The sequence below is a fragment of the Hyla sarda genome, chromosome 1 (assembly GCF_029499605.1).
Source record: "Hyla sarda isolate aHylSar1 chromosome 1, aHylSar1.hap1, whole genome shotgun sequence".
Taxonomy (NCBI): Eukaryota; Metazoa; Chordata; class Amphibia; order Anura; family Hylidae; genus Hyla; species Hyla sarda.
In genome coordinates this window covers 516,786,900-516,811,321 of record NC_079189.1, presented here as the reverse complement: position 1 = coordinate 516,811,321, position 24,422 = coordinate 516,786,900, and the positions used below count along the sequence as shown (strand labels likewise).

The 24,422-nt window shown below is 47.0% G+C and overlaps 1 protein-coding gene across 3 annotated transcripts in view; it reads left to right on the top strand.

Annotated features, from left to right (window-relative positions):
* ADGRV1 (adhesion G protein-coupled receptor V1) overlaps positions 1–24,422 on the top strand; it is a 588,171-nt gene that overhangs the window by 330,539 nt on the left and 233,210 nt on the right. For all 3 annotated transcript variants that reach the window (XM_056538342.1, XM_056538334.1, XM_056538351.1), the window contains one exon: positions 12,858–13,104. In XM_056538342.1, coding sequence (XP_056394317.1) covers positions 12,858–13,104 — 247 coding nt within the window. The remainder of the gene's footprint in view (positions 1–12,857; positions 13,105–24,422) is intronic.

Here is a 24,422-nt window from a genome sequence, read left to right as displayed (position 1 = left end):
AAGACCCGGTCTTATTTTTGGAGAAACACGGTATGCACCTTATTCAGATATAGTACATTTTGTGATCCCTTATGCTGCTACCTATTTACCCATACTACACTGTGGGATGTTCATTATATCTACAAACATTATATTATTGGGATTCATGAGATGTCCTTTTTTCAGACGCCTTTCCCATTTTTAATTATATATTTTCAATCAATAAAATGTGTTTATATTACATTATATCTGCTTGAGCTTTTGTTGTGTAGATTTAGTGTTTTGATGCAGAGCTAGCAGTAGTTATCCAGTCCAATACTAATCTCCTAGGAGTACATGTGGTAGCAATACATAGCACCCCTCTACTGCATAGGAGTTATACTGTGTTTTTTTCAATTTTACTATATACAGCTATCTATAGATAGCTGCATATAGTGTATACCGCCCTAAGGGTTAACCTACACTGTCCAGCAGTGTAAGTTAACTCTTTCTTTGACGGGCTGGCACATAGCGCACAGCTCAGCAAAAGGTTAAGTGAGCCAGCAATGTGTATACTGTATACACATTGCAGGCTCACTGCAAGTTCTTTCTGGGCAGTAGATATAGCATGTATATCTACTGCTCAGCATCAGCTGTTCTCCCGACTCTGTAGCCTTGGGCACAAGTCCCGAAATTCACATCAGGACCATCGCAGCAGGTGCCAGGAGTGACACTTTCCTTAACTGCAGGTACTACTGCTCCCAACATGGAGCACACTCTGCTTAATAATTTGTTATTAAGATCGCAGTGAGTATAATTTCTGACACGTTTTGTGATCTGTCTATTAATGCAGGTACTACAGCTCCCAGCATGGAGCACAGTGTGCTCCATATTGGGAGCTGTAATACCTGCAGTTAAGGAAAGATCACAGCAAATGTCGCTTCTGGCAGCCGCTGTGATCCTCCTGTATAATGTATAGATGTGGCCGGCCCCTCTTCTATGGTCCCCTGCACTGCCGTACAGATACACCTATTGATATTTCCCACAGAGAGTTGTGATTGGCTGGAACCATTTGGCCAATCACAGCTCTCTGCGGGAAATATCAATAGGTATATATATATATATAAAAGAGGATTGCAGCAGCACACATTGGTCAAAAAATTGAGGCTCTTAGCGTACTTTTTGATCAAAACGTGTTCCCCATCCACCACGGGGAGATGGCCTCATTTAGGATGGGACCCTAGCACAAATTCTGAGCCTAACGCTCAGATACCAACTCACCTCTGCTGGGCATATAGCCTCTGACTGGGTGACATGCTGGATCCATATACAATTTTAAAAAACACCTGTGAGAAAGGGGGAGGGGTGCACAGCTAAAGAGGGTGCCATTCCCCCTGTGTAGTAAATAAAAGCAAAAAGAAAATTAGCCAGCACAACAACCTAATAGACGGATGCACACTGCTGTGGCAGATAAAGAGTATACAAAAAAGAGGATTGCAGCAGCACACATTGGTCAAAAAATTGAGGCTCTTAGCGCACTTTTTGATCAAAACGTGTCACCCATCCACCACAGGGAGGTGGCCTCATTTAGGATGGGATACTCTGTATCTGCCACAGCAGTGTGCACCCGTGTATTAGGTTGTTGTGCTGGCTAATTTTCTTTTTGCTTGTATTTACTACACAGGGGGAATGGCACCCTCTTTAGCTGTGCACCCCTCCCCCTTTCTCGCAGGTGTTTTTTTAAATTTTATATGGATCCAGCATGTCACCCAGTCAGAGGCTATATGCCCAGCAGAGGTGAATTGGTATCTGAGCGTTAGGCTCAGAATTTGTGCTAGGGTCCCATCCAAAATGAGGCCACCTCCCCGTGGTGGATGGGGGACACGTTTTGATCAAAAAGTGCGCTAAGAGCCTCAATTGTTTGACCAATGTGTGCTGCTGCAATCCTCTTTTTTGTATACTCTGTATCTGCCACAGTAGTGTGCACCCATGTATTAGGTTGTTGTGCTGGCTAATTTTCTTTTTGCTTATATATATATATATATATATATATATATATATATATATATGTTAGTGCAGGGGACCATAGAAGAGCGGCCGCCGCATCTATAAATTATACAGAAGGATCACAACGGACCCGGGGCGATTTGTCAATTAGTACAGGTACTACTACTCCCATCATGGAACAGTGTGTTCCATGCTGGGAGTAGTAGTACTACCTAAAACATTTTTAAAAAATTTGAAAAACACACACGCTACATTTTTATTATTGTCGGCTACATTTTTAGTGCCCTACTCGCCCACATAAATTGATCCCTGTTTAAAAATGAATACAAATGTTGTTATAAAAAAGATAAATTTTGTTGAATACAATTTTATCCATCACTACTGTATCTTTTTTATTTTATTTTTTATTTTATTTTACCCTACAAAATTTTTATTAAAATAAGGTATCTCCATCACTTTTTTGGATGCTAAAGTCCAAAAAAGAATAAAAATCACCTGCAAAAATGCCAAAGTTAAAACCCACATGGCATTCTTCTTCACGTTTTTTCACTCCCATAGACTTCTATGGGAGGGAAAACTCCAAGATTTTCCCCCAAAAACGCCAAAGTCTCAACAAGAGGTAGTTTTTGAAAAACTGCCAAGGAGCCCAAAAATAGCAGAAAAAACTGCCAAAAGGATGAAAAGAAACGCCAAACTGAAAAGTCGATATGGCATCTTGCAGTTCCCTATTGACGTGCAGCTAACATCTAGCCGCAGCGTTTTTTCACAAAAAAAAAAAAAAAACACCATGCGGCAGAATGGGCATTTGGATTGGTGTTTTTGCAAAAAAAAAAAAAAGAAGTGGAAATTTAGCCTTACAGTTGTTACACTGACCTTATTCGTGCAAATGTTTGCCCTTTATATGATTTCTGTTATAGCTTTGGAGGACTTAACAGAGGTCTGCTGGAGTATTCTTGAGTCAGCATTCTGGAACTTATCATTTCCTGAGTGTGTTCTCGAATGTTTAATAAAGCCTGGAAATATTGCTCACAGGATGTTGATAGAACCTTTCAACTAATGCAAATCTGTCTGTCTGTTTTTTCTCACTCTAGCTAAACCTCATTAGATTTCTAGATGCTTTGAAACCATGTTGTCTATTTTTTATAGTGTAATATACTGTGCAACAACACTACATATTTTATCATCGTTAATCTATGTAGATGCATTAAGAACATATCAACATTTGACCAATAATTTCTAGCCTTTTGAAAAGTGTTTTCGCATCAAGATTTTCGGAATTCCCTTTTGTTTCAGTAAATTCAGAACACAATGTATGTATGATATCTTCTTACATCAAAGGGGTACTCCGGTGGAAATTATTATTATTATTATTATTATTATAATTTTTTTCATATCAACTGGTGCCAGAAAGTTAAACAGATTTGTAAATTACTTCAATTAAATTTTTTTTAATCCTTCCAGTAGTTATCAGCTGCTATATACTACATTTAAAGTTTAGTTGTTATTTTCATTTGCCGTTATTAATAATGGGCGATAACGGGTTAAAACAGCTATTAGAAAAACCCCATAGACTATAATGGGATTTTCTAACGGCTGCTAGGGATTTTCTAATGGCCGATTTTCAAGATTGAGATCAAGTGTGAAAGGGGCCTAAAGCGGTAAACACTATACAGGACAGTGCACTGTTACAAATGGATCTGGATAGGCTGGAGGTTTGGGCTGGGAAGTTGCAGATGAGGTTTAACACTGATAAATGTAAGGTAATGCACATGGGGAAGAATAATCTGGGCTGGGATTATGTATTAAATGGGAGAACACTTGGAACGACTCATGTGGAAAAGGACTTGGAAGTCTTAGTAAACAGTAAATTTAGCTGTAGTGACCAGTGTCGGGCAGCTGCTGCCAAGGCAAATAAAATCATGGGGTGCATCATTAGGGGCATAGATGCCCATGACAAGGAAATAATTCTACCGCTGTACAAATCACTAGTCAGACCACACATAGAATACTGTGTACAGTACTGGGCACCAGTGTACAAGAAAGATATAGTGGAGCTGGAGAGGGCTCAAAGACGGGAAACCAGGGTAAAACGGGGAATGGGAGGACTACAGTACCAAGAAATATTATTAGAATTAGGGTTATTTAGTTTAGAAAAAAAGAAGGCTTAGGGGAGACCTAATAACTATGTATAAATATATCAGGGGACCGTACAGAGAACTCTCCCATGATCTATTTATACCTAGGACTGTATCTATAACAAGGGGGCATCCTCTACATCTAGAAGAAAGAAGGTTTCTACACCAGACAGCGGTTCTTTACTGTAAGAGCAGTGAGACTGTGGAATTCTCTCCCGGAGGAGGTGGTCATAGTGAACTCAGTAAAAGAATTTAAAAGGGGTCTGGATGCATTTTTGGAGAATAATAACATCACTGGTTTTGTATACTAGATTTGTAGGGACAGAACGTTGATCCAGGGATTTATTCTGATTTGGAGTCGGGAAGGAATTTTTACATCGAGCATGTTTTTTTTTTTTGCCTTCCTCTGGATCAACTCAGTAAGGACTCACTAGGGTTATAGGTTGAACTTGATGGACTCTGGTCTTTTTTCAACCTTATGAACTATGTTACTATGTTACTAAACTCCAAAAATGGGCTCGACAAAATTATTGGCACCCTTTCAAAATTGTGGATAAATAAGATTGTTTTAAGCATGTGAGGCTCCTTTTAAGTAACAGGTGTGAGCAATATAAAAATCACACCTGAAAGCAAATAAAAAGGAGAGAAGTTCACTTAGTCTTTGCATTTTGTGTCTGTGTGTGCCACACTAAGCATGGACAACAGAAAGAGGAGTAGACAACTGTCTGAGGACTTGAGAACTAAAATTGTGGAAAAATATCAACAATCTCAAGGTTACAAGTCCATCTTCAGAGATCTGGATTTGCCTTTGTCCACAGTGCGCAACATGATCAAGAAGTTTGCAACTCATGGCACTGTAGCTAATCTCTGTGGCCGTGGACAGAAGAGAAAAATTGATGAAAGGTGTCAACGCAGGATAGTCAGTCCGGATGGTGGATAAGCAGCCCCAAACAAGTTCCAAAGATATTCAAGCTGTCCTGCAGGCTCAGGGAGCATCAGCGTCCGCGCAAACTATCTGTCAACATTTAAATGAAATGAAATTCTATGGCAGGAGACCCAGGAGGACCCCACTGCTGACACAGAGACATAAAAAAGAAATGAGGCAGGAGGCCTACAAAGAAAAGAACACAGTACCCACTGTCACGATGCCGGCTGGCAGGAGGTGGATCCTCTGTGCCAGAGAGGGATTGGCGTGGACCGTGCTAGTGGACCGGTTCTAAGTCACTACTGGTATTCACCAGAGCCCGCCGCAAAGCGGGATGGTCTTGCTGCGGCGGTAGTGACCAGGTCGTATCCACTAGCAACGGCTCAACCTCTCTGACTGCTGTAGATAGGCGCGGTACAAGGGAGTAGACAGAAGCAAGGTCGGACATAGCAGAAGGTCGGGGCAGGCAGCAAGGATCGTAGTCAGGGGCAACGGCAGGAGGTCTGGAACACAGGCTAGGAACACACAAGGGAACGCTTTCACTGGCACAATGGCAACAAGATCCGGCGAGGGAGTGCAGGGGAAGTGAGGTATACATAGGGAGTGCACAGGTGAACACACTGATTAGAACCACTGCGCCAATCAGCGGCGCAGTGGCCCTTTAAATCGCAGAGACCCGGCGCGCGCGTGCCCTAGGGAGCGGGGCCGCGCGCGCCGGGACAGGACCGACGGAGAGCGAGTCAGGTATGGGAGCCGGGGTGCGCAACGCGAGCGGGCGCCACCCGCATCGCGAATCGCATCCCGGCTGGAGGCGGTATCGCAGCGCACCCGGTCAGTGGATCTGACCGGGGCGCTGCGGGAGCGAGAGTGTAGCGAGCGCTCCGGGGAGGAGCGGGGACCCGGAGCGCTCGGCGTAACAGTACCCCCCCCCTTGGGTCTCCCCCTCTTCTTGGAGCCTGAGAACCTGAGGACCAGATTTTTATCTAGGATATTGTCCTCAGGTTCCCAGGATCTCTCTTCAGGACCACAGCCCTCCCAGTCAACCAAAAAGAAGGTTTTTCCTCTGACCTTTTTGGAGGCCAGTATCTCCTTTACAGGAAAGATGTCAGAAGAACCGGAGACAGGAGTGGGAGAGATAAGTTTAGGAGAGAAACGGTTGATGATGAGTGGTTTAAGAAGAGAAACGTGAAAGGCATTAGGAATACGAAGAGAAGGAGGGAGAAGAAGTTTATAAGAGACAGGATTAATCTGGCACAAAATTTTGAAAGGACCAAGATAGCGTGGTCCCAATTTGTAGCTGGGAACACGGAAGCGGACATATTTAGCGGAGAGCCATACCTTGTCTCCGGGAGAAAAAATGGGGGGAGCTCTTCTTTTCTTATCAGCAAACTTCTTCATGCGTGATGAAGCCTGTAAAAGAGGTCTCTTTCCATATGGTGGAAAGATCACGAGTTATTTCATCCACAGCGGGTACACCAGAGGGCAAGGGAGTAGGGAGGGGGGGAAGAGGGTGACGGCCGTACACCACGAAAAATGGGGATTTGGAAGAAGATTCAGAAACTCTGAAGTTATACGAGAATTCGGCCCATGGTAGAAGATCTGCCCAGTCATCCTGGCGGGAGGAAACAAAATGCCGTAAATAATCACCCAGGACCTGGTTAATTCTTTCTACTTGCCCATTGGATTGAGGATGATAAGCAGAAGAAAAGTTTAATTTAATCTTGAGTTGTTTACAGAGAGCCCTCCAGAATTTAGACACGAATTGGACGCCTCTATCCGAGACGATCTGCGTGGGCAACCCGTGAAGACGAAAAATGTGTACAAAAAATTGTTTTGCCAACTGAGGCGCAGAAGGGAGACCAGGAAGAGGGATGAAATGTGCCATCTTGGAGAATCGATCAACGACCACCCAAACAACAGTGTTGCCACGGGATGAGGGTAAGTCTGTAATAAAGTCCATACCAATCAGAGACCAAGGCTGTTCGGGAACAGGCAGAGGATGAAGAAGACCAGCGGGCTTCTGGCGAGGAGTCTTATCCCGGGCACAGACAGTGCAGGCTCGCACAAAATCCACAACATCCGTCTCCAGAGTCGGCCACCAATAGAAACGAGAGATGAGTTGCACGGATTTCTTGATGCCCGCATGACCTGCGAGATGGGAGGAGTGACCCCATTTGAGGATTCCGAGGCGTTGGCGTGGAGAGACGAAGGTCTTCCCTGGAGGAGTTTGCCTGATGGAGGCTGGAGAAGTGGAGATCAGGCAGTCAGGAATGATGTGTTGCGGAGAGAGCTCTACTTCCGAGGCATCCGAGGAACGAGAGAGAGCATCGGCCCTAATGTTCTTATCGGCAGGCCGAAAGTGAATTTCAAAATTAAATCGGGCAAAGAACAGAGACCACCTGGCCTGGCGAGGATTCAGCCGTTGGGCAGACTGGAGATAGGAGAGGTTCTTGTGATCGGTGTAAATAATAACTGGAAATCTTGATCCCTCCAGCAGATGCCTCCATTCCTCAAGTGCTAATTTAATGGCTAGTAGCTCTCGATCCCCGATGGAGTAGTTCCTCTCCGCCGGAGAGAAGGTCTTAGAAAAAAAACCACAAGTAACAGCATGCCCGGAAGAATTTTTTTGTAGAAGGACCGCTCCAGCTCCTACTGAGGAGGCATCAACCTCCAATAGGAAGGGTTTAGATGGGTCAGGTCTGGAGAGCACGGGAGCTGAAGAAAAGGCAGACTTGAGCTGTTTAAAGGCGTCTTCCGCTTGAGGAGGCCATGACTTAGGATTGGCATTTTTTTTGGTTAAAGCCACGATAGGAGCCACAATGGTGGAAAAATGTGGAATAAATTGTCTGTAATAATTGGCGAACCCCAAAAAACGTTGGATAGCACGGAGTCCGGAGGGGCGTGGCCAATCTAAGACGGCAGAGAGTTTGTCTGGATCCATTTGTAGTCCCTGGCCAGAGACCAAGTATCCTAGGAAAGGAAGAGATTGACATTCAAACAGACATTTCTCCATTTTGGCATAAAGTTGATTGTCACGAAGTCTCTGAAGAACCATGCGGACATGCTGGCGGTGTTCTTCTAGGTTGGCAGAAAAAATCAGGATATCGTCCAGATACACAACAACACAGGAATATAAGAGATCACGAAAAATTTCATTAACAAAGTCTTGGAAGACGGCAGGGGCGTTGCACAGGCCAAAGGGCATGACCAGATACTCAAAGTGTCCATCTCTAGTGTTAAATGCCGTTTTCCATTCATCCCCCTCTCTGATGCGGATGAGATTATAAGCACCTCTTAAGTCCAGTTTGGTAAAGATGTGGGCACCTTGGAGGCGATCAAAGAGTTCAGAGATGAAAGGTAGAGGGTAGCGGTTCTTTACCGTGATTTTATTAAGACCGCGGTAGTCAATGCAAAGACGTAGGGAGCCATCTTTTTTGGACACAAAGAAAAATCCGGCTCCGGCAGGAGAGGAGGATTTGCGGATAAAGCCCTTTTTTAAATTTTCCTGGATGTACTCAGACATAGCAAGAGTCTCTGGGGCAGAGAGAGGATAAATTCTGCCCCGGGGTGGAGTAGTGCCCAGGAGGAGGTCAATAGGACAGTCATAAGGCCTGTGAGGAGGTAGAGTCTCAGCTTGTTTTTTGCAAAAAACATCCGCAAAGTCCATATAGGCCTTAGGGAGACCGGTTACAGGGGGAACCACAGGGTCACGGCAAGGAGTACTGGTAACCGGTTTAAGGCAGTCCTTGAAACAAGAGGGGCCCCAACTCTTGATCTCCCCTGTGGACCAATCCAGGGTTGGGGAATGGTGTTGAAGCCAGGGTAGTCCAAGGAGAATTTCGGAAGTGCAATTGGAGAGGACCAAAAACTCAATTTTTTCGTGGTGAGGTCCGATGCACATTAGGAGGGGTTCTGTGTGGTAACGCACGGCACAGTCCAATCTTTCATTGTTAACGCAATTGATGTAGAGAGGTCTGGCGAGACTGGTCACTGGGATGTTGAACCTGTTGATGAGAGAGGCCAAAATAAAGTTTCCTGCAGATCCGGAGTCCAAGAAGGCCTTAGTGGAGAAGGAGAAGGTAGAGGCAGATATCCGCACAGGCACAGTAAGACGTGGAGAAGCAGAGTTGACATCAAGGACTGTTTCACCTTTGTGCGGAGTCAGCGTACGTCTTTCCAGGCGGGGAGGACGGATAGGACAATCCTTCAGGAAGTGTTTGGTACCGGCACAGTACAGGCAGAGATTCTCCATGCGGCGTCGTGTCCTCTCTTGAGGTGTCAGGCGAGACCGGTCAACTTGCATAGCCTCCACGGCGGGAGGCACAGGAACGGATTACAGAGGACCAGAGGAGAGAGGAGCCGGGGAGAAAAAACGCCTCGTGCGAACAAAGTCCATATCCTGGCGGAGCTCCAGACGCCTTTCCGAAAAACGCATGTCAATGCGAGTGGCTAGATGAATGAGTTCATGTAGGTTAGCAGGAATTTCTCGTGCGGCCAGAACATCTTTAATGTTGCTGGATAGGCCTTTTTTAAAGGTCGCGCAGAGGGCCTCATTATTCCAGGAAAGTTCTGAAGCAAGAGTACGGAATTGCACGGCGTACTCGCCAACGGAAGAATTACCCTGGACCAGGTTCAGCAGGGCAGTCTCAGCAGAAGAGGCTCGGGCAGGTTCCTCAAAGATACTTCGAATTTCCGAGAAGAAGGAGTGTACAGAGGCAGTGACGGGGTCATTGCGGTCCCAGAGCGGTGTGGCCCATGACAGAGCTTTTCCAGACAGAAGGCTGACTACGAAAGCCACCTTAGACCTTTCAGTAGGAAACTGGTCCGACATCATCTCCAAGTGCAGGGAACATTGTGAAAGAAAGCCACGGCAAAACTTAGAGTCCCCATCAAATTTATCCGGCAAGGATAGTCGTAGGCCTGAGGCGGCCACTCGCTGCGGAGGAGGTGCAGGAGCTGGCGGAGGAGATGATTGCTGAAGCTGTGGTAGTAGCTGCTGTAGCATCACGGTCTGTTGTGACTGCTGGGCGACCACCGTGGTGAGGTCGGCGACAACTGGCAGAGGAACTTCAGCGGGATCCATGGCCGGATCTACTGTCACGATGCCGGCTGGCAGGAGGTGGATCCTCTGTGCCAGAGAGGGATTGGCGTGGACCGTGCTAGTGGACCGGTTCTAAGTCACTACTGGTATTCACCAGAGCCCGCCGCAAAGCGGGATGGTCTTGCTGCGGCGGTAGTGACCAGGTCGTATCCACTAGCAACGGCTCAACCTCTCTGACTGCTGTAGATAGGCGCGGTACAAGGGAGTAGACAGAAGCAAGGTCGGACGTAGCAGAAGGTCGGGGCAGGCAGCAAGGATCGTAGTCAGGGGCAACGGCAGGAGGTCTGGAACACAGGCTAGGAACACACAAGGGAACGCTTTCACTGGCACAATGGCAACAAGATCCGGCGAGGGAGTGCAGGGGAAGTGAGGTAAACATAGGGAGTGCACAGGTGAACACACTGATTAGAACCACTGCGCCAATCAGCGGCGCAGTGGCCCTTTAAATCGCAGAGACCCGGCGCGCGCGCGCCCTAGGGAGCGGGGCCGCGCGCGCCGGGACAGGACCGACGGAGAGCGAGTCAGGTACGGGAGCCGGGGTGCGCATCGCGAGCGGGCGCCACCTGCATCGCGAATCGCATCCCGGCTGGAGGCGGTATCGCAGCGCACTCGGTCAGTGGATCTGACCGGGGCGCTGCGGGAGCGAGAGTGTAGCGAGCGCTCCGGGGAGGAGCGGGGACCCGGAGCGCTCGGCGTAACACCCACAGTACAATATGGTGGAGGTTCAATGAGGTTTTCGGGTTGTTTTGCTTCCTCTGGCAATGGGTGCCTTGAATTTGTGCAAGGCATGATGAAATCTGATGATTACCAATGGATTTTGGGTCGCACTGTACAGCCCAGTGTCAGAAAGATGGGTTTGCGTCCGAGATCTTGGGTCTTCCAGCAGGACAATGACCGCAAACATACATCAAAAAGCATCCAGAAATGGATGGCAACAAAGTGCTGGACAGTTCTGAAGTGGCCAGCATTGAGTCCAGATCTAAATCCCATTGAACGCCTGTGGAGAGATCTTAAAATTGCTGTTGGAAAAAGGCGCCTTCCAATAAGAGAGACCTGGAGCAGTTTACAAAGGAAGAGTGGTCCAACAAGCCGGCTGAGAGGTGTAAGAAGCTTATTGATGGTTATAGGAAGCGACTGATTTCAGTTATTTTTTCCAAAGGGTGTGCAACTAAATATTAAGTTAAGGGTTCCAATAATTTTGTCCAGCCCATTTTTGGAGTTTGGTGTGACAATATGTCCAATTTGCTTTTTTTCCTCCCTTTTTTGGGTTAGTTCCAACACACACACACAAAGGGAATAAACATATGTATAGCAAAACATGTGTTACTGCAATCCTTTTCTGTGAGAAATACTTAATTTTCTTGAAAACTTTCAGAGGTGCAAACATTTACGGCCATGATTGTATATTGATGAGTATATTCACAACATAGTGATAGTGTTTATATACATTTGTATCCCTTTTTGTCTCGCCTCTATTTTCTGTATCTTCCATATTGTTGGAGATTTTTTGCTCTCAAACAACTGCTTAACTGGTTCACTCGTTGCTAAAAAAAAAATAAAAATGATATTGTGCACACAAGTGACTAGAGTGCAGTTTTTGATCTAAAGTTTATTATTCATATTGAGTATTATACAGATTTAAATAAGCAGAATAGGATATTAGTAGCCAAGCACTTGACCCCAAGGTACATTCCTTAAAACATCATGGGGGAGATTTATCAAAACCTGTCTAAAGGAAAAGTTGCTAAGTTGCCCATAGCAACCAATCGGATCACTACTTACATTTTTCAGAGGCCTTTTCAAAAATTAAAGAAGCAATCTGATTGGTTGCTATGGGAAACTCAGCAATTTTCCTCGGGAGAGGTTTTGATAAATCTCCTCCCCTTAACTTTGGTAATATTCAATTATATTTCACTAGTTATAAGTGCAAGATATGTATTTGGGAATGATTCAGCCATACTAAAATGTTTCCTTATTATTTGTGATAGCTATATCTAGTCATAACAACCCTTAAAATGACCTAGCAAAAGGAGCTATATTTAAAGAAAACAACTGCTGGAATTCCAGCTTTACTTTTTGCAATAATGTTGGAAATTTGATGAGCTATGCACACAGATTATCAGATTCATTTGGGGGAAAAAAATATCTATATTGTTTGATTAGCTGTCTATTGGCCGTACCATGAATGTCAGGTATCGGTCGATCATTTGGATAAAAGAACATAGCCAACAGATGTGAAAATGCTGGTGACCCTGGGAGACATATATCAATGCTTGCTTATGTATTCCTTCCTTTTAGTTATTTCTTCCTTACAATTTTTTTGCTTATGTACAACTTATTTATCAACTGATTTCAGCCTGTTGCTAAATTTCTTTCACGTAAGCAATTTTTATTTTTATTTTTTTGCTTTGGTAGTGGCTTTTTCTACTCCATGTCTGAGTCGGAGTAAATTTAGTAGTTTTTTTCATGCGATGCGACTTTTTCTCTGACCACTGCAAGTCAAAAATTACTTTTTCTGCTTTGGTAAGCAAATTTCTTTTTTTTTTGCTTAGGGCACTGCACAATCAAAAAGTTGCACAAAAAATAGAGCAACTTTTTTGCGACAATTTTAAGCAAAAAAATCCTACTAAATGCTTTGATAAATGTCCCCCAATATAGTTTATAAACAGGAAGTGTAACATTTTCCAATAAATACTGACATGCAAAATAAATTCATATTTTATTTCCACAGAGGGAAGACTCATTTTGACACGTGCCCCTATATTTCTATAAGTGCCTATCATTGGTACCCACAGCAAATCAATGGACACAAGTTTGATGGGAAGAATGGTGATTCTATCCAGCTGCCCGAAAATGTTTTGTCAGTGTCGCCTGTGAATACAACCTCAGATGAAGGCTGTAGATATTTGCAGTTTATTGAATATAGCAGCCAGCAATGGTTTCTCACAGGAGGACAAGAAAGTGCATTGAATAACAAGGTAATCTAAACAGCTATACAACAAGTCCTGTCTGCTGCCCCTCCATGACATGAGTTCCATGGCAGAAGTCCGTGATTCTTTGCTTTAAAATTTTCACTCTCTTGCCACATCATTGCATTCTTCCTGGAATTGTGATACAGTTAATTTTACCATTCTAGAAGACCAATTGGTGTGTATGTCTGGGTACCATTTATTATGTGAAAAATCTTTTTACTACATAACTTTTGTGCTTCAATATAATCAATTGAAATGTATGAGACAAAAGTTCTAATAGAATATTTTAAGGGCACAAAGTGCTGATAACAATTATGACACTTCTTTGTGCAAAGTGCAGTGATGTCATGGAGACCTTGTGTGAATACAGACTACCATGTGTATCAATTACCGAGCAAGAGAGAACTGTAGCAGACTAAAGTAGCAAAAAATTATCTTTATGAATAAAACAAGATTTAAAATACATACATGACACAGAGGAATGGCATCTGACAAGGACATCTCCTTGCTAAAGTGCATAAAGGTGCTAAGGTTGCAAAGTGCCACATTCTATATAATACATGCAATAATAGCAGTGGGTATATGCATACACAAGTTGCACACTATATATCGATGTATAAGTATACAAAAACAAATACAGCAGCAATACATTAATGTAATATAGAGGTGTTGCACATCCTGAGATATATGCAAAAAAGTGCAGAGGGTACAAGCTGAAGCAATACCCACATGTAAGAGAGCAGTGCTAGCGTGGCCAGGAGACGTCGATTTCGGACTACGTCCTTCCGGGTTAAAAATGTTTTGTATAAAAATACCCCAGGCTTCTTAAATAGTGGCAATACATTAACTTTTCTCATATGAATAGCAGCAAACTACACTGTTTAAAAAATAAAGGGAACACTGAGATAACACATCCTAGATCTGAATGAATGAACTAATCCTATGAAATACTTTCATCTTTACAAAGCTGAATGTGGTGACAACAAAATCACACAAAAATTATCAATGGAAATCAAATTTATCAACCCATGGAGGTCTGGATATGGAGTCACACTCAAAATCAGAGTGGAAAACCACACTACAGGCTGATCCAACTTTGATGTAATGTCCTTAAAACAAGTCAAAATGAGGCCCAGTAGTGTGTGTGGGCTTCACGTGCCCGTATGACCTCCCTACAACGCCTGGGCATGCTCCTGATGAGGTGGCGTATGGTGTCCTGAGGGATGTCCTCCCAAACCAGAATTAAAGCATCCCCCAACTCCTGGACAGTCTGTGGTGCAATGTGGCATTGGTGGATGGAGCGAGGCATGATGTCCCAGATATGCTCAATCGGATTCAGGTCTGGGGAATGGGCGGGCCAGTCCATAGCATCAATGCCTTCCTCTTGCATCAACTGCTGACACACTCCAGCCACATGAGGTCTAGCATTGCCTTGCATTAGGAGGAACCCTGGGCCAACTGCACCAGCATATGGTCTCACAAGGGGTCTGAGGGTCTCATCTCGGTAACTAATGGCAGTCAGGCTACCACTAGCAAGCACAGGGAGGACTGTGCAGGCCCCCCAAAAAATGCCAGCCCACACCTGTTACGCCGAGCGCTCCGGGTCCCCGCTCCTCCCCGGCGCGCTCACAGCGTTCTCCTGTTCGCAGCGCCCCGGTCAGACCTGCTGACCGGGTGCGCTGCGATAATGTCCCCAGCCGGGATGCGATTCGCGATGCGGAACGCGCCCGCTCGCGATGCGCATCTCAACCCGCTTACCAGACTCGTTCCCCGTCTGTGCTGTCCCGGCGCGCGCGGCCCCGCTCCCTATGGCGCGCGCACGCCGGGTCTTTGCGATTTAAAGGGCCGGCGCGCCACTGATTGGCGCATGGGTTTTAATCAGTACCTTCATCTGTGCACTTCCCTATTAATACCTCACTTCCCCTGCACTTCCTTGCCGGATCTTGTTGCCATTGTGCCAGTGAAAGCGTTTCCTTGTGTGTTCCTAGCCTGTGTTCCAGACCTCCTGCCGTTGCCCCTGACTACAATCCTTGCTGCCTGCACTGACCTTCTGCTACGTCCGACCCTGCTCTTGTCTACTCCCTTGTACCGCGCCTATCTCAGCAGTCAGAGAGGTTGAGCCGTTGCCGGTGGATACGACCTGGTCACTACCGCCGCTGCAAGACCATCCCGCTTTGCGGCGGGCTCCGGTGAAAACCAGTAGCAACTTAGAACCGGTCCACCAACACGGTCCACGCCAATCCCTCTCTGGCACAGAGGATCCACCTCCAGCCTGCCGAATCGTGAGAGTAGATCTGGCCATGGATCCCGCTGAGGTCCCGCTGCCAGTTGTCGCTGACCTCACCACGGTGGTCGCCCAGCAGTCGCAACAGATAGCGCAACAAGGCCACCAGCTGTCTCAACTGACCGTGATGCTACAGCAGCTTCTACCACAGCTTCAGCAACCATCTCCTCCGCCAGCTCCTGCACCTCCTCCGCAGCGAGTGGCCGCATCCAGCCTCCGTTTATCTTTGCCGGACAAATTTGCCGTGGTTTTCTTTCACAATGTTCCCTGCTTTTGGAGATGATGTCGGACCAATTTCCAACTGAAAGGTCAAAGGTGGCTTTCGTGGTCAGCCTTCTGTCTGGGAAAGCCCTGTCATGGGCCACACCGCTCTGGGACCGCAATGATCCTGTCACTGCCTCTGTACACTCTTTCTTCACGGAGATTCGAAGTGTCTTCGAGGAACCAGCCTGAGCCTCTTCTGCCGAGACTGCCCTGCTGAACCTGGTCCAGGGTAATTCTTCTGTTGGCGAGTACGCCATCCAATTCCGTACTCTCGCCTCCGAATTGTCCTGGAATAACGAGGCCCTCTGCGCGACCTTCAAAAAAGGCCTATCCAGTAACATCAAAGATGTGCTGGCCGCACGAGAAATCCCTGCTAACCTGCATGAACTTATTCATCTGGCCACCCGCATTGACATGCGTTTTTCGGAAAGGCGTCAGGAGCTCCGCCAGGATATGGACTTTGTTCGCACGCGGCGGTTTCTCTCCCCGGCTCCTCTCTTCTCTGGTCCACTGCAATCCGTTCCTGTGCCTTCCGCCGTGGAGGCTATGCAAGTTGACCGGTCTCGCTTGACACCTCAAGAGAGGACACGCCGCCGTGAGAGCCTTTGCCTGTACTGTGCCAGTACCGAACACTTCTTGAAGGATTGTCCTATCCGACCGCTACGTCAGGAAAGACGCACTCCGACTCCGCACAAAAGTGAGACAGCTCTAGGTGTGAACTCTGCTTCTCCACTCCACTCCACTTACTGTGCCTGTGCTGATTTCTTCTTCTACCTTCTCCTTCTCAGCTGTGGCCTTCTTGGATTCCGGAAATGCAGGAAATGTTATTTTGGCCTCTTTCGTCAACAGGTTCAACATCCCGGTGACCAGTCTCGCCAGACCCCTCTACATCGCCTCTGTTAATAATGAAAGATTGGACTGTACTGTGCGTTACCGCACGGAACCCCTCTTAATGTGCATTGGACCCCATCACTTCGGAAATTCTTCTTGGACTACCTTGGCTTCAACGCCATTCCCCAACCCTCGATTGGACCACCGGGAAGATCAAGAACTGGGGTACTACTTGCCACAAGAACTGTCTTATGTCTGCTCCCAGTACTGTCAGTCAAAACCCTATGGCTCTTCTGATACCAGGTCTCCCCAAGGCCTATCTGGACTATGCTGATGTTTTTTGCAAAAAACAAGCAGAAACTTTGCCTCCTCACAGGCCTTATGACTGCCCTATTGACCTCCTCCCTGGTACTACTCCACCCCGGGGCAGAAACTATCCTCTGTCCGCTCCGGAAACACAAGCCATGTCGGAGTACATCCAAGAGAATTTAAAAAGGGGGTTTATCCGCAAGTCTTCCTCCCCTGCCGGAGCTGGATTTTTCTTTGTTTCCAAAAAAGACGGCTCCTTACGACCTTGCATTGATTACCGCGGTCTTAATAAAATCACTGTAAAAAAACGCTATTCCCTACCTCTTATCTCGGAACTCTTTGACCACCTACGTGGCGCCAACATCTTTACCAAATTGGACTTAAGAGGTGCATATAATCTCATCCGCATCAGGGAAGGGGACGAGTGGAAGACCGCGTTTAACACCAAAGAGGGACACTTTGAATATCTGGTTATGCCTTTTGGGCTTTGCAACGCCCCTGCCGTCTTCCAAGACTTTGTAAATTAAATTTTTCGTGATCTTCTATATACCTGTGTTGTGGTCTACCTGGACGATATTTAGATTTTTTCTTCTAACCTAGAAGAACACCGCCGGCATGTCCGCATGGTTCTTCAGAGACTTCGGGACAATCAATTATATGCCAAAATGGAAAAATGTCTCTTTGAATGTCAATCTCTTCCCTTCCTAGGATACTTAGTCTCTGGCCAGGGACTCCAAATGGACCCGGACAAACTATCAGCCGTATTGGATTGGCCACGCCCCTCCGGACTCCGTGCTATCCAAAGTTTCTTGGGGTTTGCCAATTATTACAGACAATTTATTCCACATTTTTCCACTATTGTGGCCCCAATCGTGGCCCTAACCAAGAAAAACGCCAACTCTAAGTCCTGGCCTCCTCAAGCGGAAGAGGCGTTCAATCATCTCAAAACTGCCTTTTCTTCTGCTCCCGTACTCTCCAGACCTGATCCATCTAAGCCCTTCTCACTGGAGGTAGACGCCTCCTCGGTGGGAGCTGGAGCGATACTCCTACAGAAAAATTCTTCCGGACATGCTGTTACTTGTGGTTTCTTTTCTAGGACCTTCTCTCCGGCGGAGAAAAACTACTCCATTGGTGATCGAGAACTACTGGTCATAAAATTGGCGCTTGAGGAATGGAGGCACCTGCTGGAGGGATCCAAATACTCAGTTATTATATACACTGATCACAAGAATCTCTCTTATCTTCAGTCTGCCCAACGGCTGAACCCTCGCCAGGCTAGGTGGTCGTTGTTCTTTGCCCGTTTTAACTTTGAAATTCATTTTCGCCCCGCTGACAAGAACATTAGGGCTGACGCTCTCTCTCGTTCATCGGATGCCTCTGAAATGGAAGCTTCCCCGCAACACATTATTCCTCCGGACTGTCTGATCTCCACTTCTCCAGCTTCCATCAGACAAACTCCTCCAGGGAAGACCTTCGTCTCTCCACGCCAGCGCCTCAGGATTCTCAGGTGGGGACACTCCTCACACCTCGCAGGCCATGCTGGCATCAAAAAATCCATCCAGCTCATCTCTCGTTTTTATTGGTGGCCTACCCTGGAAGCTGATGTTGCTGATTTTGTGCGGGCTTGTACAGTCTGTGCCTGGGACAAGACCCCTCGCCAGAAGCCTGCTGGTCTCCTCCATCCTCTGCCTGTTCCTGAGCGACCATGGTCTCAGATTGGTATGGACTTTATTACTGACTTACCTTTATCCCATGGCAACACAGTTATTTGGGTGGTCGTTGATCGGTTCTCCAAGATGGCACATTTTATCCCTCTTCCAGGTCTTCCTTCTGCGCCTCAGTTGTCGAAACTATTTTTTATGCACATTTTTCGCCTTCACGGGCTTCCTACGCATATCGTCTCGGATAGAGGTGTTCAATTTGTCTCAAAATTCTGGAGGGCCCTCTGTAATCAACTTAAAATCAAGTTAAACTTCTTATCATCCCCAATCCAATGGGCAAGTGGAAAGAATTAATCAGGTTCTTGGTGACTATTTGCGACATTTTGTTTCCTCCTGCCAGGATGACTGGGCCGATCTTCTACCATGGGCCGAATTCTCATACAATTGATACAATCCGTTAAATCCCCATTTTTTGTGGTGTACGGCCGTCACCCTCTTCCCCCCCCCCCTTCCCACTCCCATGCCTTCTGGTTTGCCCGCTGTTGATGAGGTGACTCGGGACTTCTCCACCATCTGGAAAGAGACTCAAAAATCTCTTCTACAGGCCTCATCCTGGATGAAGAGACATGCCGATAAAAAAGAACTCCCCCTGTTTTTTCTCCCGGAGACAAAGTATGGCTCTCCGCCAAGTATGTCCGCTTTCGTGTCCCCAGTTATAAACTGGGACCACGTTATCTTGGTCCTTTTAAAATCAAATGCAAAATCAACCCTGTCTCCTACAAACTCCTTCTTCCTCCTTCTCTCCGTATTCCCAATGCTTTTCATGTCTCTCTCCTTAAACCACTCATCCTTAACCGCTTCTCTCCCAAGGTTGTTGCTCCTACTTCTGTTTCCGGGTCCTCTGACATCTTCTCGGTGAAAGAAATTCTGGCATCCAAGGCGGTCAGAGGTAAAAAAAAAATTCTTGTAGATTGGGAGAATTGCAGCCCAGAGGAGAGGTCATGGGAACCCGAGGACAACATCCTTGACAAGAACCTTATCCACAAATTCTCAGGTTCTAAAAAGAGGGGGAGACCCAAGGGGGGGAGGTACTGTTATGCCGAGCGCTCCGGGTCCCCGCTCCTCCCCGGAGCGCTCACAGCGTTCTCCTGTTCGCAGTGCCCCGGTCAGACCTGCTGACCGGGTGCGCTGCGACAATGTCCCCAGCCGGGATGCGATTCGCGATGCGAGATGCGCCCGCTCGCGATGCGCATCCCGACCTGCTTACCAGACTCGTTCCCCGTCTGTGCTGTCCCGGCGCGCGCGGCCCCGCTCCCTAGGGCGCGCGCACGCCGGGTCTTTGCGATTTAAAGGGCTGGCGCGCCACTGATTGGCGCATGGGTTTTAATCAGTACCTTCACCTGTGCACTTCCCTATTAATACCTCACTTCCCCTGCACTTCCTTGCCGAATCTTGTTGCCATTGTGCCAGTGAAAGCGTTTCCTTGTGTGTTCCTAGCCTGTGTTCCAGACCTCCTGCCGTTGCCCCTGACTACGATCCTTGTTGCCTGCCCTGACCTTCTGCTACGTCCGACCCTGCTCTTGTCTACTCCCTTGTACCACGCCTATCTCAGCAGTCAGAGAGGTTGAGCCGTTGCCGGTGGATACGACCTGGTTGCTACCGCCGCTGCAAGACCATCCCGATTTGCGGCGGGCTCTGGTGAAAACCAGTAGCAACTTAGAACCGGTCCACCGACACGGTCCACGCCGATCCCTCTCTGGCACAGAGGATCCACCTCCAGCCTGCCGAATCGTGACAACACCATTACTGACCCACCACCAAACCGGTCATGCTGGAGGATGTTGCAGGCAGTAGAACGTTCTCCACGGCGTCTCCAGAATCTGTCACGTCTGTCACAGTGTGAACCTGCTTTCATTTGTGAAGAGCAAAGGGCACCGGTGGCAAATTTGCCAATCTTGATGTTCACTGGCAAATGCCAAATGTCCTGCATGGTGTTGGGCTGTAAGCACAACCCCCACCTGTGGATGTCGGGCCCTCATACCACCCCCATGAAGTCTGTTTCTGACCATTTGAGTGGACACATGCACATGTGGAGATAACGGTCCTGCTGCTGGGTTGTTGCCCTCCTACAGCCTCCTCCATGTCTCCTGATGTACTGGCCTGTCTCCTGATAGTGCCTCCATGTTCTGGACACTATGCTGACAGACACAGCAAACCTTCTAGCCACAGCATTGATGTGCCATCCTGGATGAGCTGCACCACCTGAGCCACTTGTGTGGGTTGTAGACTCTGTCTCATGTTACCACTAGAGTGAAAGCACTCAAAAGTGACCAAAACATCAGCCTGGAAGCATAGGAACTGAGATGTGGTTTGTGGTCACCACCTGCAGAACCACTCCTTTATTGAGGGTGTCTTGCTAATTGCCTATAATTTCCACTTGTTGTCTGTTCCATTTGCACAACAGCATGTGCAATTAATTGTCAATCAGTAAAAACAAAAAGGAAAAAGGAAAAATAGCCAGCACAACAACCTAATACACAGGTGCCCGCTGCTGTGGCAAATACAAAATGTACAAACAAGAAAGTTGCAACAGCACTCTAGGTCAAAAAATGGAGGCTCTCAGCGCACTTTTTGATCAAAATGTGTCCCCCCATCCACCACGCGGAGGTGGCCTCATATCGGATGGGACCCTAACATGATAACTCACCTCTGCTGTGCATATAGCCTCTGACTGTGTGACATGTTGGATCAGCCATTGACTAAACCACCTCCAGTCTGAGAGGGGTGGGGTGCACGGCTAAAGAGGGTGCCACACCCCCCAATTTACAAAGTAAAAACAAAAAGGAAAAATAGCCAGCACAACAACCTAATACACAGGTGCCCGCTGCTGTGGCAAATACAAAATGTACAAACAAGAAAGTTGCAACAGCACTCTAGGTCAAAAAATGGAGGCTCTCAGCGCACTTTTTGATCAAAATGTGTCCCCCCATCCACCACGCGGAGGTGGCCTCATATCGGATGGGACCCTAACATGATAACTCACCTCTGCTGTGCATATAGCCTCTGACTGTGTGACATGTTGGATCAGCCATTGACTAAACCACCTCCAGTCTGAGAGGGGTGGGGTGCACGGCTAAAGAGGGTGCCACACCCCCCAATTTACAAAGTAAAAACAAAAAGGAAAAATAGCCAGCACAACAACCTAATACACAGGTGCCCGCTGCTGTGGCAAATACAAAATGTACAAACAAGAAAGTTGCAACAGCACTCTAGGTCAAAAAATGGAGGCTCTCAGCGCACTTCTTGATCAAAATGTGTCCCCCCATCCACCACGCGGAGGTGGCCTCATATCGGATGGGACCCTAACATGATAACTCACCTCTGCTGTGCATATAGCCTCTGACTGTGTGACATGTTGGATCAGCCATTGACTAAACCACCTCCAGTCTGAGAGGGGTGGGGTGCACGGCTAAAGAGGGTGCCACACCCCCCAATTTACAAAGTAAAAACAAAAAGGAAAAATAGCCAGCACAACAACCTAATACACAGGTGCCCGCTGCTGTGGCAAATACAAAATGTACAAACAAGAAAGTTGCAACAGCACTCTAGGTCAAAAAATGGAGGCTCTCAGCGCACTTTTTGATCAAAATGTGTCCCCCCATCCACCACGCGGAGGTGGCCTCATATCGGATGGGACCCTAACATGATAACTCACCTCTGCTGTGCATATAGCCTCTGACTGTGTGACATGTTGGATCAGCCATTGACTAAACCACCTCCAGTCTGAGAGGGGTGGGGTGCACGGCTAAAGAGGGTGCCACACCCCCCAATTTACAAAGTAAAAACAAAAAGGAAAAATAGCCAGCACAACAACCTAATACACAGGTGCCCGCTGCTGTGGCAAATACAAAATGTACAAACAAGAAAGTTGCAACAGCACTCTAGGTCAAAAAATGGAGGCTCTCAGCGCACTTTTTGATCAAAATGTGTCCCCCCATCCACCACGCGGAGGTGGCCTCATATCGGATGGGACCCTAACATGATAACTCACCTCTGCTGTGCATATAGCCTCTGACTGTGTGACATGTTGGATCAGCCATTGACTAAACCACCTCCAGTCTGAGAGGGGTGGGGTGCACGGCTAAAGAGGGTGCCACACCCCCCAATTTACAAAGTAAAAACAAAAAGGAAAAATAGCCAGCACAACAACCTAATACACAGGTGCCCGCTGCTGTGGCAAATACAAAATGTACAAACAAGAAAGTTGCAACAGCACTCTAGGTCAAAAAATGGAGGCTCTCAGCGCACTTTTTGATCAAAATGTGTCCCCCCATCCACCACGCGGAGGTGGCCTCATATCGGATGGGACCCTAACATGACAACTCACCTCTGCTGTGCATATAGCCTCTGACTGTGTGACATGTTGGATCAGCCATTGACTAAACCACCTCCAGTCTGAGAGGGGTGGGGTGCACGGCTAAAGAGGGTGCCACACCCCCCAATTTACAAAGTAAAAACAAAAAGGAAAAATAGCCAGCACAACAACCTAATACACAGGTGCCCGCTGCTGTGGCAAATACAAAATGTACAAACAAGAAAGTTGCAACAGCACTCTAGGTCAAAAAATGGAGGCTCTCAGCGCACTTTTTGATCAAAATGTGTCCCCCCATCCACCACGCGGAGGTGGCCTCATATCGGATGGGACCCTAACATGATAACTCACCTCTGCTGTGCATATAGCCTCTGACTGTGTGACATGTTGGATCAGCCATTGACTAAACCACCTCCAGTCTGAGAGGGGTGGGGTGCACGGCTAAAGAGGGTGCCACACCCCCCAATTTACAAAGTAAAAACAAAAAGGAAAAATAGCCAGCACAACAACCTAATACACAGGTGCCCGCTGCTGTGGCAAATACAAAATGTACAAACAAGAAAGTTGCAACAGCACTCTAGGTCAAAAAATGGAGGCTCTCAGCGCACTTTTTGATCAAAATGTGTCCCCCCATCCACCACGCGGAGGTGGCCTCATATCGGATGGGACCCTAACATGATAACTCACCTCTGCTGTGCATATAGCCTCTGACTGTGTGACATGTTGGATCAGCCATTGACTAAACCACCTCCAGTCTGAGAGGGGTGGGGTGCACGGCTAAAGAGGGTGCCACACCCCCCAATTTACAAAGTAAAAACAAAAAGGAAAAATAGCCAGCACAACAACCTAATACACAGGTGCCCGCTGCTGTGGCAAATACAAAATGTACAAACAAGAAAGTTGCAACAGCACTCTAGGTCAAAAAATGGAGGCTCTCAGCGCACTTTTTGATCAAAATGTGTCCCCCCATCCACCACGCGGAGGTGGCCTCATATCGGATGGGACCCTAACATGATAACTCACCTCTGCTGTGCATATAGCCTCTGACTGTGTGACATGTTGGATCAGCCATTGACTAAACCACCTCCAGTCTGAGAAGGGTGGGGTGCACGGCTAAAGAGGGTGCCACACCCCCCAATTTACAAAGTAAAAACAAAAAGGAAAAATAGCCAGCACAACAACCTAATACACAGGTGCCCGCTGCTGTGGCAAATACAAAATGTACAAACAAGAAAGTTGCAACAGCACTCTAGGTCAAAAAATGGAGGCTCTCAGCGCACTTTTTGATCAAAATGTGTCCCCCCATCCACCACGCGGAGGTGGCCTCATATCGGATGGGACCCTAACATGATAACTCACCTCTGCTGTGCATATAGCCTCTGACTGTGTGACATGTTGGATCAGCCATTGACTAAACCACCTCCAGTCTGAGAGGGGTGGGGTGCACGGCTAAAGAGGGTGCCACACCCCCCAATTTACAAAGTAAAAACAAAAAGGAAAAATAGCCAGCACAACAACCTAATACACAGGTGCCCGCTGCTGTGGCAAATACAAAATGTACAAACAAGAAAGTTGCAACAGCACTCTAGGTCAAAAAATGGAG